At 40.3% G+C, this 19,398-nt stretch overlaps 1 protein-coding gene across 1 annotated transcript in view; it reads right to left on the bottom strand.

Moving 5' to 3' along the window:
- Positions 1–1,001: 1,001 nt before the first annotated feature.
- The window catches only part of kcnh7 (potassium voltage-gated channel subfamily H member 7), a gene marked incomplete at both ends in the record, with an annotated part of 39,813 nt that continues 21,416 nt past the window's right edge, over positions 1,002–19,398 (bottom strand). Inside the window, 10 exons of the mRNA XM_083921034.1 lie at positions 1,002–1,319; positions 2,522–2,702; positions 5,838–5,994; positions 7,796–7,957; positions 8,120–8,207; positions 8,384–8,589; positions 11,851–12,103; positions 13,541–13,740; positions 14,168–14,567; positions 17,379–17,804. Coding sequence (XP_083777160.1) covers positions 1,002–1,319; positions 2,522–2,702; positions 5,838–5,994; positions 7,796–7,957; positions 8,120–8,207; positions 8,384–8,589; positions 11,851–12,103; positions 13,541–13,740; positions 14,168–14,567; positions 17,379–17,804 — 2,391 coding nt within the window. The remainder of the gene's footprint in view (positions 1,320–2,521; positions 2,703–5,837; positions 5,995–7,795; positions 7,958–8,119; positions 8,208–8,383; positions 8,590–11,850; positions 12,104–13,540; positions 13,741–14,167; positions 14,568–17,378; positions 17,805–19,398) is intronic.

Here is a 19,398-nt window from a genome sequence, read left to right on the forward strand (position 1 = left end):
AGTGATGTATTGAGTGTCTGTCTTTGCCACAAGTCCTTATTTTTGGTCTCTTCCTGGATTTTGTCAAGAATGCTCAGAACCTACAGGTACCTTACCCGAGCATTTTGTGAAGCGGTTGGCTTCAGTCATACATGTGTGCATGCAGCTTATTTTTTTGGCCATCCTCCATCAGCTGCACAGATTGATGAGCTTTACTGGTTGTTGGGGATGTTGCTGGACATTTGGACCCGTCTAGTGTGAGGTAGGTCAGCAAGTAATGATGGAGAGAGGGACACATCATTTGCTGATGGTCAATGTTGTCAGGTTTCTTTTTCCAGGCTCCAAGAAGAAAGTTGTGAGTGTTAGTCAGACCGGTGCACTAGTGATTGTGTGACCCGGTTTCGGATGGCCACTCAGCCCAGCACAGTGTGACCAATAGTGTTTTGGGACGTAAAATCTCCTGAGTCCTGAGAATTGGTTCAGAGTCCATTAGAGTCCATTAGAGTAGAAAGCCTGGGTGAAACAGAAAGTTGATATGGTGTTGTAGTGTTAGTTCTATCACAACCAGGTGGAGCCCTTTAACCTGCATTCCTGCCGATTAAGTTGACTTTAGCCAGAAAGCTGTAGACTTAGTAAATAGGGCAGTGCAGTCCTCTTATAGGACCTCTCTGTGTGGTTGAATAGGTTCATCATGATTGGCCGGGTATCTACATATACATTTTGAGTGTGTGATGATGCTTAAAGAGTCCATCAGAGGGCTTCTGTGTTGATAGAACTACCGTTACAATATGTAACCATTGCTATTACACTGATAACTACAGAAAACAGTTTAACACACTGTTAACTGCAGCAAACAGTATTTCATCCACATGCATAATGACAAAAACATCTTACTACTATTATCAAGCCATTGCAAATGAAGAATACATGTGTCTGTGCCAGCATGCTGATAAAATGCTGCTACTTAAAAAGTAATTACAGCATTACAACCCAGATATTACAACACAGCATTGCTGGAAGGTTTATGGCCTTGAAAACTCAGTTTCGGAGCCAGGTCTATTGAGTCCAGTGGTGTTCAGGTTTGAGTCAGAAGGGGCTGGGGAGGAAACGGAGGAGGAGGTGGAGGAGGTTTCGGTTGGAAGAAGGATCAGTGCAGACTGTTGATGCCCTGTGATCTGTTGTTGTTGTTGTTGTTGCTGCTGTTGTTGTTGTTGTGGCTCTGTATGTCTTTGTACAAGCAAAGCTGTAAGGCTGCCCTCGATGGGTGCATTCATGTTGGCCAAGCTCGACAGAGAGTCTTTGGATTCCTGAATGGCCCTCTCCAGTTTGTGATTGGGGCCCTAAGAAGAAGAGTGGCAGAATATACAACTTAGTTGCCCGTACTGGAATTAACTCACTTTTATTTACTCTAGAACCATCAGGTTCATTCATGCAACATTTTGCATTCATTCAATATTTTGTATAACCTGGTAAGCTATTTTTTTTTTTAAACAGTTTCAGAATGTTCTGAGAATTCTCAAATGTGAAGTTATTATTGCTAGAAAACAGCAATTATTGTAATATTAAAAATTTAAATATAAACTACTGTATGAAAAATGTTTAACTGTACAAAAAGACACAACATCTCAACATACAGAAAACCTTACTACTTGTTTTGGCCTGTAATGACTCCCATATATGGGTGAGGCTTATGGTCAGACAGTTGGGGAGCAACGGAATACAGGTAACAGGATTACGTATTTAATATAAAATATGAGTAACCGTTATGTCACAGTTTAAATTGGTGGTTTTCTGAATAAAGCTACCGTCTTTAAAAATAAAAGGCAGACTATCATGACACTTGGTCGATGCAAGAAGTGTGGGTCAAAGAAGAACCTATGCAATTATACAGTTATTTCTCGCTTTTTTTAAGATTGTGAGATAGGACATGGCCACAATAACAGATTATGTGCAACAATTTGTGTGTGCACAGTTCATCAGACACGACAATGGCAGAGGAGACGAAACACCTAGGACACTGTCTTGAATGTGTTTTTGGCATCGAAATTTAAGTACCAGATAAATAAGCTCAGCATGACGATTTTGAAATATTCAAAGAGTAATCCAAAGTAATTAGAATACATATCTTAATTTGAGTAATCTAATGGAATATGTAACAAATTACATTTTAGGACATGATTCAGTTATCTGTAGTGGAACGTGTTTTAAAATGAACCATCCCAACAATGGGCCCAGATTAATTCCTGTGATTGTCCAGACTTTTTGTCAAACACTGTTGCAGACACACGAATCAATCAAAACAGGTAGGAGCACAGCGATATGAAACAGTGGGTGCTTGTCGTCAGATTATAGAGACTGCCTAATTGCCTCCTTGAACACTGCTGAAGACTTGGTGAGAGTGTGATTGGTGATTGCAACAGCTAGCTGATGCACAAAGTCTGTGCTCTGCCGGGAAAAAAATGCAATGCTTCGTGAAAACATGTGCAAAAATAACTTATTGTGTGGGAAGAAAACTGTCTCTGCCACCTAAAAACCTCCTTACTTGAATTCCTGTATGGCTGAAAAAATGGCTTGCAGTCAGAGCAACTGGCTGAATCTTCACAGCAGGTCTGTGATAGTCTGGACTGGCAGTCACAGTGCTGTAGGCTGGAGGCCCCAGCGTTGGTTGTCTTTGTAGCAGCTGCAGGATGGTCTGAATATCTGTCAACAGCTGAGACTCCAGCCTTAAAAAGAACAGAAAAACAGAGTGGGAAAAACAGATGAAGAGGAGACAAATGCATAATTCTGACAAGTTGATCATCACTGACCACTAGATGGAGCTTGTGCTCCTCAGAGGAGAAATGAAGAGATGGTAAGTAGAAGAAAGAAGCTGCTCATGCAGGGAGTGATAATGAGCAAGGGGGTGTGAATTGCTCAATCTAATTATGAGTAGATTCAATCTAAACTCTTTATTTAGGGAGTCAGGAAAACTGGGCAATGCTGAATAACCTTTTATCAGCCTGTATTCCTTCTAATAGCACATTCAAATGTGTGGCCCTGGTTTTATTGTGCTGCTCTGTTTTAACAAGGCAGTATTTGCCACACAGCCACATAGTAGACATTCATTACAGGTGCAGAAGGCTGCATTTTTCTGAGCTATTTATACAGATTTGTTACAGAGAATGCAATACCACCATTTCTTTCCTGTCACATCCTTTCAGACTAGTCAAAGCCACAACAACACAAAATGACAGATAAGTGCTGCCCATCCTGCAGCCAGCTAGCATTAGGGGAATAAAGCAAGGTCAGGTAGAGTGCAGTGGACAAAATGTCTTATTTTTGCTCACTAAAATGAGCCAACCTAGTATTTCTGGCACCCTGATGCTGTCTCTCATTCTCTGTGATAATTCCAGCTAAAAATACCACCTGCTGTTTATTTGTGTCTATACCAGGTGGCCTGCTGGCTGCAGGTGTGTTGTTAAAACTATGACCAATGTGGCTCTCCGCTCCAGAAAACAATGAGACTAAAATGTATTAACCCTACAAAGGTAGCTTACTTGCATTTCTATTGTTTAAATTACAGTTTAGCTAGAGAGTGGCTATTGTTCCAAGATGTTTTGGAAACACTCAGTCTTCAGTCTTACAGTTTAATACTCTGCAAAATATTGTAGCAATCCATTCTCAATGTTTAATATGTTCCGGTTCTGCAGTGGTTCATCCTGCCTCCAGTAGATCCAGCCTCCCACTCTGAGTCCGACAACAGCTTCTGCCAGCTAGCTCCCTTCCTCCACCTACTCGTGCACATTGGCAATTGAACTACATGTTGCCAGTGATCGCAGAGGAAGTGTGGCTTTACTTTTAGCAGTGTGGGCGGTGACAACTTTAAAAAATAAAACACTCCATTATCATTAAGTCACTAACAAAAAATGTAATGGTAGGATAATTATAAAGAATAATCACAGTCACAAATTTAATTGTTATTTCTTCAGGATACGACCTTAACCTATAAATGGCATGTCCTCACGCCTAAAAGAGTGCTTTTAAGGTACAGAAACCAATGTACTACCAACTTCTACAAATCACTTAAGGATTTAGCTCCTCAGTATGTTTCGGACTTGCTCACTGATCCTAACCTGATCAGGTGTCTCAGGTCATCAGGCAGAAGTTTTCTAGTTATACACAGCAGTTATTGTGGCCCTGCTCTCTGGAACAAGCTGCCCGATGACCTGTGATGTCCATCACAACTTTGTCCTCATTCAAAAGCTTCTCAAAACATCTCTATTCTCTCAGACTTATGGTTAATAATACTGTGTGTGTGTGTGTGTGTGTGTGTGTGTGTGTGTGTGTGTGTGCGTGTGTGTGTGTGTGTGTGTAAATTTGGCTGGTCAAACCTTTTTTTTGTAGATTGTGTTATTGTGTCAATGCTTATACTGTATATTTGTTACTTCTATTTTGTTTTTGTTCTCATCTCTTTATTTTTTTACATTTAGTCTTTCAATGCAAAGCACTTGGGACTTTATCTTTTACCCGGCACAAAGTGGCGCACAAAGCAGAGCAACTGTCATTGCTAGTTTTAGACTGACGAAGTTGCCATTTTCACTCCCACAACAGTAATCACTGAAAGCAGCATCATACATAAATACAATACATAATTTAAAAAGGAACAGCCTAGAGTGGAAGTGAAAATAATGAATTCAGGTCGGTGATATCAGAGCCAATCAGCGTACTGTGCTCGTCCACACAGGGACGCGCAGCAGCGCTCATGCTCATCATCCGCCTCCTCAGTTAAATAGGTTATTGGTGCATTTGCTCATATGCAGTCATATGGAATTGTTCGCCGCTGCGCATACAAGCAGCATCGTTTTCTCAGCAGAAAACCGCTTGCTTTTCCAAATTCCCGAATCCACCATATGCGCCAGGTAAAGGCACACCTGACATTTAAAGAGAATGGGATATAACACTCTGATTGGTCTTATTCATGTTATGACCAAAACGAATCGAACGTCTTAAATTGTACCCTCAGTGGCTTGTTTTCCAGATCATTGCAGCTCTTGTGTACCCGCTGTCACCCTTTACGGCTTACGTCACAGACAGGACTTTGCGCCCAGAATATGTGCCATCTATCTAGCAAAAGTGGAGTTGGATACACTTGCGCCATGCATTTTAGACCATGCACCATAGCTCGTCTAAATAGAGCCCATTGAGTTTATGTGTAGTGAAATTTGCTTTATAAATAAAATTGCTATTGCCATTGAGTCAGTCACCATGTGTTTCTTTAAAAAGTGGAGTTTGAGAATAAGCTGTAATTGACAGCCAGTTTCAACTGTTCTCACCAGTAGACTACTGTGTCAGACTAACATTCGCAGAAGAAGTATTTAGAGTATTTACTTAAATAAAATTAGAAATACAATAATGTAAAAATAATGTAAATGCGTTACTTAAAATCCTATTTATATAGTATTATCAGCATAATGTACTTAAAGTGATGATATTATTGAATTATTATTACTAATATATTTCTATGTGCGCATTGTGCTCCTGCTTTATCTTATCTGGTTACTGTTATCCTGCACATGGCCTGACATGAGGCAAGATGCTGATCTACTATTATATGATACAGTCGCAGGTACATCTGGTCACAGTTGCACTGTGTCCTAACAGCAAGTGTAGCGAGTGTGAATCAAAGACAAATCCAGTATGCTGCAATTTCAACCAATGTGAGTGAATATGAGTTATCAGACTAATCATAAAGGTATAATAAAGCACTGCACAGGTGACACAAAACCCCAACAAACCTAGTTTACATTCTAGGACAATTCATTGTTTATCACAATGAAATGAGGATCAACCATCTAAATGCTGACTCTGAAAATATGTACCTGTTTAAGTGCTCTTGAAGCTGACCTAAGCGCTGTTCCACCTCTCCATACGTGATCTCGCTGGCAGAATTATCGTCCTCTCTCAGGTCCTGCAACTGTGCTGACTCATCCAAGTAGTCCGTAGGCTTCTTACAGGCCCATTTGTCACAACACAGATCTGGAAAGCCAAACCAACACGCATGCTTTACATCCTCACATGTGGGTCAGAACAGCTTCAACACTACTACCCCCCCCCCCCCCCACACACACACACACACACACTAAAATAGAAAGTAATTAATCTCTACGTGAGAGCTGTGAGTAGGATCTTTGTTGTAATCTATCAAGCCCTTGTACTGAGAGAATTAATGCAATGTTTTTCAGTAACAAACTAACCTGGTTATCGCTGCTGGGCACCTGTGAGTGTTCAGCTTGCCATCCACTGATATGTGCTGAGCCTCTTTTGTGATTTTAAACACAGAGTTTTGTGATGACACTATCTGGTGAAGCAGGCTATACAGGAAGCTTTGCACTACCATGATGAGCCATTTAGATATGAGGACCCTTGTACGGTGCTGTGTGTGCCTTAACAATGGATGGAACTTACTATTGCCCTCATGCGGCCTAACGTCCTGTATCCGTCCAGCAGTAGAGATTGCTTCAGTCTGTCATTCATTTTTTTTTTGTTTTCGTCTTATCCACAAGTATCTGTCTTTCGGTCTTGTCAGTGGGATGTGCTTTACTCATACAAAATCCTGTGAGCAGGTTAGTCAGGAATTGTAGTCTATTTTTAGATCCCTGAGCCAGGATCTTCAGAGAAAGGAAAGGAGACTATACATTTGGAATTTCCCCTTTATATATTATACTTATATTTTCATTAAAGGCAGTGAGGTTGGTTTAGTACGAGAGACTATTGCAAATGTGTATCTTTAAAGCTTGGTCCCCTTATACAGGTGTGTCTATTGGACACCCGAAGCCCCCACATGTATGCCTGTGTCATAGTCTTGTCTCTATAAATAAATAAAAATAGGGCAGCGGATTGACTGTTTCTGATATGTACCAGGGTAGACACAAAAACATGAACAGCAGTAAAATATGATGCTATGCATTGTATTGTATAACCTTGCAATTAAAAAATTGCCTTTGTGAATGTTGAAATGTTTGCCTTGTCTAACTGGATGGGGATTGTATTAAGCTACTGTTGTGATTCAATGCATTTTTCACCTTATTCCCCTAATTTGGAAAATCCTGTCTCATAGTGATAGAAACTGCTGTGCAGTGTTTTGATGTAACATAAGCCTTTAAACCAAACATCAATGGGGCTGAAAAATGAAGCCCACACAAAGTGCCAAAAACTGAAGTTCCTTGAATAAGTCCATGAGTCAACCCCCATAGATCTCCTATGTTAAAATGCCCAAGTTTACAGTCTAAATAAACATGTTTACAGCCTGGTACAAAAAAACGTTTTTGGTTATCGAGCAGAGAGGGCTAGGGTAGGCTTCCAAGGCTGGTTTGAGAAATAGATCCATGAGTTTAAAGCATAGACCACTGGAGAGGTAGATGGACCTGAGGGAGGCTTAATGAAACCTACAAGGTGACCATACCCATAATTATGCATAACTTTGAGACTTGATATGAATTAAACAGGTGAGTAATACAAAAATTCCCCCCTCATAAAAAAAGTTATGCGTAATTAAGAGTTCCAGCTCCATCCACACTCCACCTCTCCACCAGTATACTGTATGCTTTTAACTCATATATTTATCTCTTAAACTAGCCTTGGAAGCCTACCCTCTTTGCTCCAATCAACGAATAGAAATTGCTAGTGCAGCAGCAAGGACATAATCCCACACTAGCTTCCCATCGTTCCCAATAAAGTCTTTGTCCCACAGGAACCCCTAGAAATACCTGTCTTGATGTTTTCTTGTCAAAACAGTAAAGATTATATTCATACTCATCAGTAAAACAAAACATAATACCTTCAAAGGACGGTCTTCTCTCCATGTTGTCTCTGACAATAAGATTTGAGTCCAGGACTTGGACAATGGGTAGAGAGGGACCCAGGACTTCTGAACTTCTCTTTAGGCACGAGTTAGACTCCCTCTCCCTCCCCAAGTCTTTAACCACTTCCTTGTTTTCCCCTGTAGAATGGCAATCAACAAGAGTCAGTGGAATAACACTGTATTGTATTCCTTATGGAATAGATGCTCTCAGGGAGCTCCACTCTGTTAACAATAACAAAGAACACATTTCACAACCACAAAAGGCTGATGCTGGACCTGCACGGATAAGTTTCTACTTACCTTGAGATACATCTGGTGTGAAGGAGATCCTTCTTTTCATGCTCTTACTGCCCTCGCCATCTGAATCACCACCAACGGAGCTTGAGGGCTGCAACAAAGTGAGCATTCAAATCTATTAATTAATACAATTAGTGGTTAATATTAATCAATTCTGAATTGTTAGAAGATAAAATCTTGCAATATAATTGTGTATATCAAAAGTCAACAATTAAGCAGCATCAATTCAATATGTGGATCCCATACCACCAGAGCAGTATCATATACCTTTGGAGACTCATCTCTGAGGTTGAAGGTAAGCTCCAGGTTGTTGAAGAAGTAGTCGGCAAACTCTGGGTACATGTCTATCACCTCCAGCAGATCTTCTCTCTGAATGGTACTTAGGTCACAGTAACTCAGAGCTCGCACATCAGCATTGGACTTGCCGGGCTTGTCAAATAGATGAATCATTTCTCCAAAGATGTCATTTTTTCCTGGTTTAAACATACACACACGCACACGCACACACGCACACACGCACACACGCACACACACACACACACACACACACACACACACACACACACACACACACACACACACACACACACACACACACACACACAGTAAATCCTCTCAAATGGCTCACTGGGATACAGAAAAATGTCAGTGTTACCTGCACTGACTTCTACAAGCAGCCATGCACATTATGGAGAATAATTTGTTTTCTATAGGAACTTATCTCGCTATTCCTCAGGCTCTCACTTAAGGACACAGATGTGTTTGTTTTCGTGTATAAAAAAAATCAAAACAGTCTTTCCTCTCTGTGTAGATGTTCTCCAAAAGTCTTGTGCATCAGTTGTATTTCTATCTTTGATCCACTATTTATGCTGAGGAATAGCTGCTAACTCAAAGCAACTTTTGATGTGGAGGGAAAGGAGGGTTTGATTGTTACCGACACACTTCAAATGGAAATTGTCTGCTGATAATGGCTATCACGTAATGAAGCCAGTTCTTCAGCAAACTTCAGTCATGAAGCAAAAGTCATGAAGTCGGCCATTAAAGTTTCCTGTGGGTCCTAAGGGTCCATGCAAAGGACAGAAGGTCTGGTTTGGAGGCCATGATGAAAAATCCCTTTGTTGGTCCAGGGTTTCACTAAATGCAAACACTGTAAGCAGGGCCTTAGGAGAAAGAGATATGATATGTTGGCTGCCAGTGTGCCTTTCACAGCGTGCACCAGAGCCCTTTCAGCCACAGAGGACAGCCTCAAAAAGAATGCTTTATCTTTCCCCCACACGCAGCTCTCAGCACAAGGATTTAGTTCATCATTAGGCAGTGAGAGACTAGTTCCTCACCTACGGAACAATGTTAGTAGCCTTGTTGGATTCGGTATCATTACAAGAGGAAAATGCTTGAGGGATATCGGCTGACCGCTACATAGTTAGAGGCTGGGGGACAGTTTGGTTTTCAAAAACAAGTTGGAGCAAAATAGTGCTGATCAAGCAGAATGTTTGTATCAAATATAAATGGGCTGATTTATGAGATCAGTGGCTCTACTGGTGTGTTTGTGAATTATGGGTTTTGTGTGATACAGCAGTTTTTGCTAAGCCTAACCCCCATTCTGTCAAGTACAGCTCAGGAGAGCATTCATCTCATGAATAATGGAAAATTTAATCCAGGCTTGGCCTGAAGCAGCTAGTTGTGGTTTACCTGTGAAAAAAAAAGATAAATAGTCATTATTCTAATAAGAGTAATGAGTATTCAGTATCACTATATTACTGAGGCAAAATAGTATTTCCCATGTAGAGCCGGTAATGGTTTTAGTCAGTTTATCCTTTTATTGCCTTTTTAAAAAATATATATATATTATTTTATAAATCTCTATTTCGCAGCTTTAACTAATTTCCCTGTGCTGTCAAAAAAGTGGCAGCTATTTCACCATGTTCTTTTATATGACCGCACAACCTTTCATGGAGCCACATAATAGAAATGCCAGTGTCAAACCTGTCACATGAACAGCCTTATTGCCCAGAGGACAGAAATGGGGGAAGGCAGGCCCACCTTGGTATTCTTATCAAAATGTGTGAACACACTGCACATTTTACTGCATAACATGAAAACAGACATTTTAATTCCATCTGTCCAATACAACCATATGTTTATATTCACTCGTAGGTATTAGGGTGACCTTCTTGTGCGCACTCGCAGCTGGATTCACGCAAGATCACGCAAGAATGGCAGAATCATATGTCACACGAAAATCCAATTAAAAAAAAATATAGATAGCACTGACAATAGATTTAAATATCCAAGCCCACACAACTAACATTGAGGTTTGGTTAGGCCTAAAGGTTAGAGAAGCAAGCTTGTAACTGGTGGGTTGCCAGTTCAATCCCCGGACCAGCAGGATAAATCTAGGTCAAAAATTGAAAAAGCAGCGCTTGTCCCTTCCTCATTACCACCACCGAGGTGCCTTTGAGCAAGGCCCTTATCCCCAACCATTCCAGTTGAGCTACTCACTGGCCATCACATCAGACTGTGGCTTTACTGGGCTGCTTCCAGGTGTGAATGTGTGATTGATTGTTAGCATTCCTGAAAGAAGAGAGCACTGCTCTCAGTGTACTCCCCCTGAATAAAAACAGGTAAATAGTATGACTTTGAACCACCATTTTCTTTTTCAATATCATACTTGACCAGAATCAGCGGAGTAAGAGTTTTTGTCTTTGTCTCGGCAGGTCTGAGGCTGACATTCAACACTCAACCAGCTGAGAGATCTTCAATACAACAGGGAGGTTGAGAACAGAGGCTGGCACCAGATGATAGACCCTGGCAAAAGGTCAAGCAAAAACAATCTATCTTGGCTCAAAGGAAATGAATAAATACACTTATGACATGTTTTTTTTTTTTGTGTGTGTGTGTGTGTGTGTGTGTGTTTGTCTGCAAATATCAAGAACCCTTCACCCGATCTAATGCACACTTGGCCGTTGTGTTTCTGGGGACCTAATGAAGTGTTTTGGTGCAATGTGCAGAATGTGACATTATGACAATAAACTCTGCATTTTGGCCTGCAACTTTTGGACAGCAAGTTCTCAAAAAAAATTCTGGATACTGTCACAGGTCTATCCATATAAGCCACGCCATTTGCATCTAGATCGATTTGAATTGTGTCCCAATCTGTTTTTCCACTACTCCTTCTAGATAGTTTCAGTAATCTTCACCAAATTTGGACAAAACTGGAAAGGGCTTATAGTATAAAAAATGTCATATCTCCTGAACTTGTGCTATTGCAAACATATTTGGGGGATGTGTAGCTATGATCTCTGAGTGACCATGAAAAATTTGGCGCCAATAGGTGGTGCTGTAGCAGCATTATCTAGCCATATGGAAGAAATCTCTTTGTGTGTATGTTTGCTTCTGCGTCTTTCACACATCTCAAGAACGCTTCATCCAATTGACTTCACACTTGGCAGTTACACTTGTATTGCTGATGACCTAAGGGAAGCGTAAAGTTTAAAGTTGATCAGATAAGTGGTTCTCGAGAAGGCTTCAAGCAGCACTTCCAAGGACCAAGCAATTGGCGTTCCCCAAACAGGCACGCATTCTGAATATGCACGCCCCCCAAAAACGCTGCAAGCAGCAATATCTGGAGCCATGAAATCGGCCTATTCCAAACGGGCACTGAACAAGTCACTTAATAAATTACCCAGTGTTTCCCATTATCATACTTCACATAATCAACAAGGGATTGTATTTACCCAGTATGGCTACTACAATGTCATCTTTCAGGATCTCAATAGAGCCGCGGGACAGAAAGTAGAGAGCGGTGAGCACATCACCACTGTGGACCAGAGTATCTCCAGGAGGGGCGTGAGTGGTTTTGAAGTGCATGGCCAAGGCCCTCAGGCAGCCTTTGGAGGCTCCTTCGAACGCTTTGCAGTTTTGAAGAAGATTCCTGTTGAGGTGAAGGCAGATATCCGCCTGTAGGCACTCAGGAAAACCTTTTAACACCTGCGATGCAGAGAAAATCCGTGAGTCGAATACACATATATTGAATTTGGAGTCCTCAAAGAGATCGTTCTGTGAACCAGCGGAAAGCTGTGAGCAGCAAATGTGTTAAAATGAATGTACTTTTACTGACAGAAATTGTAATTAAGCTTGACAACAGATATAAGGACATAGGATGAAAACAAACGAGTTACAGAGCCATAGACTCATAAAACTGGCGGTCAGGTTCAGATGCCTCACATCTTTAGTGTATCGCAAGAAAAATCGTAAATGTCATAAACACTATGGTGTTTCTTAGGCATGACGCGGCCATTTAAATTATACCAAGATGTAAAAAATTGATAACTTTGTGGGATAGTAATTAGAAATGTAAAAAGTACTGCCACCTGAATTAATGTAACTACCCACTGAGCTAAACACAATACCTGCTATGGTTTTGCTTTGTCTCATTTCTTGAACTGGTAACACATAAAATTGGAGTGAGAAAAAGGTGTATTTTGTGATAAATTCAAGCAACAAAGAAGCCACCATTTTTATAGCCTTAATCTATTCATTTGTAGAAACCACGGATTATATTACGATTTTTGCATGCATCCACCTTAAAGGAACAAATTGGCTGCATGCATTAACGTTTTTACACAACTTGTTTAAAGTAGAAAAACTTCTCTGGTTAGAAAACCCATGTCAAACTTCATCCCATTCCTTTTTCGGGTACAACACATATTATATGATGGACAAGAAGCTATTGTATGTAATGTAAAGCTTTACATTTATGAACTGTAAAGCTTTAATTAGTAAGTACGCACATAATCTTGCATAGGAAATTGTGAGGGAGTTTCTACCAAAATCCATAAAAATACCAGGGCATGAAAGCCTTGCACTGTTATAATCTCAGACTCAGAATGTAATTGAACATAAATGTAATAAATGAGCAGAACATGAACACATTATTGAATAAGGAATACAGTTTGTTGACCGCAAAAAGATGTTACTGAAAAATAATTGCAACTAAAATTTCGGATGGAACTGGAACGAGACAAAATGCCAATTTCAGTGCATGCTCCCAGTATTACACTCACACACTTTGCTCTAAAATATAATATATGCGTTGAGATATAAAACTATAATATAATAATGAGATTAATTCATACAAATCATGTTTACGAGATGGACATTCATAATATTAAAGCTGTTGGGATAATGGGGTTATTTAAAACAATGGCATGACAATGACAAGGAACCAAATAACAGATACCTCCTGCTCTTACCAGTGTAGAGATGTTAATCCAGATGAAAAGCAGACAAGACAAAAGAAAGCACTTTTTAGAATCTTGCATTTGCAATATTTATACAATTATACAACGAGATCAGTTCATTTATGCTACAGGTATGCTATCCACTTATGGTAGCAAGTAGATTTGGTGAACCTTTTTTATTTACCGTGTTCATATCAATGCCATTGGTGTAGGCCCAGGAATGTTGGAAGTACTCCTCCAGCCTCTGCCTCAGTGGGTTGGGAATCTGGTGAAAGCGTATGAACTCCTTGACCCGTAACATCTGAGCATGATATCGGGCCGTACCCGAGTACAACCTCTGGATGATGGCAGAGACGTTTCCAAAAATACTGGCATACATGAGGGCTGAAATGCAAACAATGATCAATAAAAGAGGTCTGTTTCATCTACAGACTGCTTTGCATGTTTATTGCTTTTGTTCATGGAGACAGAGTTAACTTGAATGAATGTGAACAGATGCTACTAAGAATACAGGCAACCTGTTTTCTAGTCAAGTCAAATCAAGTCAATTTATAAATATATATAAACAATAAACAGTAAAGTAAACAGAGTATTTCCAGGAAGTGAGAACATCTCTGACATAGACAATCTGTTATGTGCTTCGTCGGACAATGTGCGAGAAAATAGCTTTACATTTCTCAGAACAGACAGACATGCAGAACATAGTTTAGAATCTGATCAAAAAATAATGATGGCTTAATCCACGAGGTCTGCACCAGATAAAAGCAGAATAAAGAAAGCTAAGAGGAAAAAAGAACCAACAAATACTCACAGCCAATCAACATGACACAGATGGAAAATATCTTCTCAGAGTTGGTGTTTGGGGAAACATTTCCAAAGCCCACGCTGGTCAGACTGCTGAAGGTGAAGTAAAGTGCTGTGACATACTTGTCCTTGATAGACGGACCGGAGCTAGGGTCACTGTAGTTGTATCTCTTTCCTATGGACACGCCCAGATTGTCTAGCCAGCCAATCTTGTGCTCCAAGTAGGGCTTCTCCACATTGCCGATGGCGTACCATATACATGCTAGCCAGTGGGCAATAAGCGCGAAGATGCACATGAGCAGCATGAGGACTGCAGCACCATACTCAGAGTAGCGGTCCAGCTTCCTGGCCACACGCACCAATCGCAGGAGCCTTGCTGTCTTCAACAGGCCAATCAGAGTGGTGGTCTGAACAAAATGTACAGTGGGGTAATGTATTAGTAATAGCTGTAATATTTTGAATGTTAATAATAACATTACTTTTACAGGATCATAATACAATAACACATATCTCATCTCAGTGTAGGACATTTCATTTGTCAAGCAAAGCTCTCATAAAGAAAAAATCTTATTTGTTGCATATCTACCACAGCTACGTGCTTGGACGTGTTCTCTTTGTTAACAAATCTAAAGTGGTGATAAATCCAGAGCATCAGTTCACAAACTGAGGTAACAGTTCCCACAGTGAATAAAGATAAAGACTCCATTGTGGCAACTCCCCAAAGCTTTTTGGTCAAAGGCAAATGAACAGATGTAAAGATACCAAAAGCCCTTAGATAAATTCTCATTTATTCAACACCGGACAGGCAGTAACACTAACAAACATTCAGTGGTTCCCTGGGAATTTTTTGCAGCTTCTGTGTCATCAAGAAAGGTTTTAGCTACACTAACTGCCATTCCCGTTGGCCTGGACATTTATCTACCTGACAATTACTGAATGACCTTCGAAATGAAGTTAATGTCGCCACACTCTCCCTCCGAACCACTCAGTTAGTGTCACATTTAATCTTTATTAAGGCTTCAGTTTTAGACGGCTGAAAAAAGCAAATCTATTTGACATTTTTCCCATTCTGTTTCCTTAGTGAATGAAGTTAAAGTTGTTTAAACAATTATTATTTTTGAATCCAGACATTATTAAGCACTGTCATTCAACAATGTTCAAAGCCAAACCACTATTTTGGAGAGCATAACATCTCCAGAACCGTGTCTAACTGGGTTTCCAGTAAACAATTCAAGTGGGACAGTTGTTTCGCCTCAGTTATCTCAGTCTCAGTTATCATCCTGTCTTTAAATGATCTTTCAAAAATGCGCCACCAACCCCTTTTTTGGTTCTGCTTTATTGGCCCTATATCTCTTGGTTACATGCTATAAGAAGATTTTATTTGTTTCCATGTATTGGCAACATTCTCAACATGAATCTAATTTACTTAATGTACTGTATGGTTTAATGTCGACTCTGTTCTAAAAATTGTGACTTTAAAATTTTACTTCAAAAGACTAAACTCAGAACGCAAATCATTTTTTCACACGTGGCACTAATCCTCTTCTGTACTATAGCTCTTTCCTCATTGGAGACACTAAGACACCCGGCAGTGTGTTGGTATGTTAGCCCTAAATTTGAATTTAAAGGCACACATTACCATACATTTTATGTATTTGTACATACTGTATTGCAAAGTTTGATGGAAAAATCTCTATCTATTGTGTCCTCCTAAAGTTAAGTGCTCATAATATAGTCCTGTTGCATCGCTGGGTTTATCCATATTACTGATCTAAAAATACTAGAACAAAAAAACTAATTAAAAAAACTCAACATGAAATATTACAAACAAACTATTAGATTTGGCCTTTAAACTCCCATATTGATTAAATAAACCAACAGGCGCACTGCACTCTGCAATCAAATAAAAGTTCAATTAAGTCTTAAATGTACCCAAACATGCAATTAAAGAACATAATGCAGCTCTACAGCCCCCCCCCCCCCCCTCTCTCCCCCTGTTCCGCTCTAATGGGAACAACATTTGTTTGGTTTAATTCAACTAGCACTCAACTTCTAGTCAAAAATGTTCACTGTGAAACAGCTTGAAGTAAATCTTTTGTTTTTCTATTTTTATTCTAATAATTATTATTAACAAACAATTCCTGGTGCCAATTTTGCACCATGCCTCTCACAGTGTGTTCAATCTTCTGGCAAGATGAAGTTGTTTTGAAAGCAACAAGACATTCATTGAAATCTATTTCAAACATAGTCTCTGCTCCGATCAAAAGGTTTACTTTAGCACTTGTAAGTTAAAACCGTCTCTAAGCCTTTAAATTCAATAAGCCTTGTGAAAACCATCTGCCACTCTTTCAGTTGCTTTTATTTTCTGAATGAGAATGCAGTTTAGCGGGACTCACGTGTTCAGTCTGAAATAAAAAACACCAAGCTTGTAAGCTATAAATGCAAGCAACGTATCAGCATGTTATCATAGTAAATGGCGTCCCGTTTACAGACCTGAAAGTGTTCCCCTTCAGTTGTTTTAAAAAACTGTCAAATAGCTGCTGTTTGCATTGCTTCCCCAGAGGCAACATATGGTTACCTGCAGCTTATTGTGCAAGTAACTGTACCAGGACTTTTTCTTTGTTACACTGTTTTGTGAGAAAAACTAACATTTTCTTTTTGGTTTGCTGTCATTCACTGAACTGACTCAGCAGTAGCAGCAATGGCGGAAAAGATGATTATGGCTTATAATCAGGAGCTTTTCGGGTGTAATGGAGTGCCTACAAAGCACGATAAAGCACTGAAGTGGATCCAGAGCCTGAGGGCACATATCCTACCAACAAACAAGCCAGCAGGCCTGGCAGCCAGCCTACCAATTGCCATCTCACATCTGCATGTAAGCTGTGCACACAGCCCTCTTGGCCTGCTCCTCACATAAATGCATCATTGATTGCCATTTGGTAAGCCATTAATCCGCGTAAATGGATTCTAGAATGAGGACCATTCAAAAAAAAAAGAAAAAAGGAAAAAAAAGAGAAAAAAGTATGAAAAAACATGCAATTTAAAGTAATCCTTTCAGATCCGAGACAGAAAGATTCAGGCTTTAAGTAGTAGCCCAGGGGCACAAGTCTGGACTTAGTGAATGGATAACAGCGCAAGCATGGCTGGGTTGATATGCAGCAAAGCTCCCTGGGAGAAAAAAAAAACAGGTAGAAATATATGCATTAGAGATAACATACCTCATCTGATCCTGAGCCAAAGATAAGCAGGTCAAAGGGGATGGCCGCCACCATGTCTATAAGGAACCAGCCTTTAAAGTAATGGATTGCTATCTTAGCTGGATCGCTGACCACCTCCTCATTCAGGTTTACGTAAGTGGTCCTGAAGTTTATGAGGATGTCAATGATGAACATAATGTCCACCATTAAATCCACTACATTAAGAGGGCTGCAGGAGTATCCGCATTCACGCCTCTTCTGCTCCTCTGTGTCATTGAGAAGAAAAGCAGCAGAGTAGGGAGTGAGGATTGCTGTGTAGATGACCAACAGTAGGATCAGCCAATCCCACACAGCTTTGAATGGGCTGTAGTGGAGGATGGTGAACTTATCAATGCGGGCTGTCTGGAGTTTGTACTCTGGTAGCACATCAGCTCCGAGTGACAGGACCTGGAAGAGTGGTAAAAGAGGGACAGGACATTAAGGGAAACTGCCCCGATCATGCTACTTTGCTTTGATTTCAAGTCAGAAAATGCAATTTTTACCTTTCTTGCATGTCTCAGTTAGATCACTCAATGCTTCCTCCAAAGTCCCACCCCCTGCCTGACCTCTGACGCTCCTCCCCCTGACATGTGTTGAGAGAGAAATGCTGCGCTCAAGTGCCATAGAAGGTCCGAAGATTCGGACATCCAACAAGCCAAAGTGCACTGAAATGCCTGTCAAAGTGGAACCTCCTACTTGCGAATTTGGATATGATTGACCTACACCAAATTCGCTAGTAGGAGGTTCGCTTTGACAGGTAGTCCAGTGCACTTTGTCTAGTTGGAGGTCTGAAACGTTAGACTTCCCATTGCTCTTAAATGCAGCATGAGCAGCGCAAGTGAAAAGGAGCGACGGATGACAGGCAGGAAGCTTGGCAAATAATTTTATTTAGACCAGATACAATGATTGGTCAGACTTCTATCATAATTTTATGAGAATTGAATGTTGAGGAGTGTCAACACCTGGTGAATTTAAAAACATTTTTTTAGTGTACCATATGCTTATTAGGAGAATTTTTAGATTACAAAGGACAAGTGTAAAAAAGTCAGAAAGGTAAGTATTGCTTTTATAGTAACGTGGATCAGCATCATAGTTGGATACTTTTCCAATAAACTATCTAAATTGATATTGAAAGTGTTTCTCCTTCACCCTTCTGACAATTTAATCAAAAGCACAAGTACTAAATTCTTAAGATAATTATTGCTGAGGCCCACCAGGTACTTTCACCAGCTCAGAGACTTCAAGGAATGGTTTGACAGCAACTGTGACACACAAAGGTAAGTGCTCTGCAGTCAAACAGTATTAGGTAAAGGCAGCCACTCTAGTTTGACAAGTAGATTGCCTATGTCCCACAACCATCAATAATGCGACTGCCACTGACTTGCTCAACATCTGTACTCTTGGTAAAAAAAACCTGCACTTTACTGTACAGATGATAAAATGGAGAAAAGCTCTATATGTTCGTGCTGATTGTATACATATATTTGGGCAGGCAAACATTTGTTTTAATTTCTCTATATGTATGAACTCTGACTGGATGATAAATTATTCAGTTCACTGCTCATGAAGGCCAAGCTGGCTCTTGTTTTGGGTTTAATAAGCAGTGGCAGACATAGAGAGAGAGAGAGAGAGAGAGAGAGAGAGAGAGAGAGAGAGAGAGAGAGAGAGAGAGAGAGAGAGAGAGAGAGAGAGAGAGAGAGAGAGAGAGATGGCTCTCTTATAGCAGAAAACAGTGCAGGAGTGAGGATGAGGGTTGTGGGTCCCTCTATTCATTTCAGCACATTCCCCTATCTTCCGACACATGAATTATAGATCCCCCCATGCTAGCAGTCAGGAAGTAGATGTAGTGTTCACATCTCAGCGGTGTCTCCTAACTAAAGTCAGCAGGGAGGGAGAGTGTTTAATCCTGCTGATGGTTCGTCTTCATTTATGAATGAGTAAGCTCTGTTTATAGATGTTTAACTATAAGGTTTCTGGGCCTTTCTTGTGCTTGTGGCAGTAC

Source organism: Echiichthys vipera (assembly GCF_963691815.1).
Source record: "Echiichthys vipera genome assembly, chromosome: 10".
NCBI classification, from domain to species: domain Eukaryota; kingdom Metazoa; phylum Chordata; class Actinopteri; order Perciformes; family Trachinidae; genus Echiichthys; species Echiichthys vipera.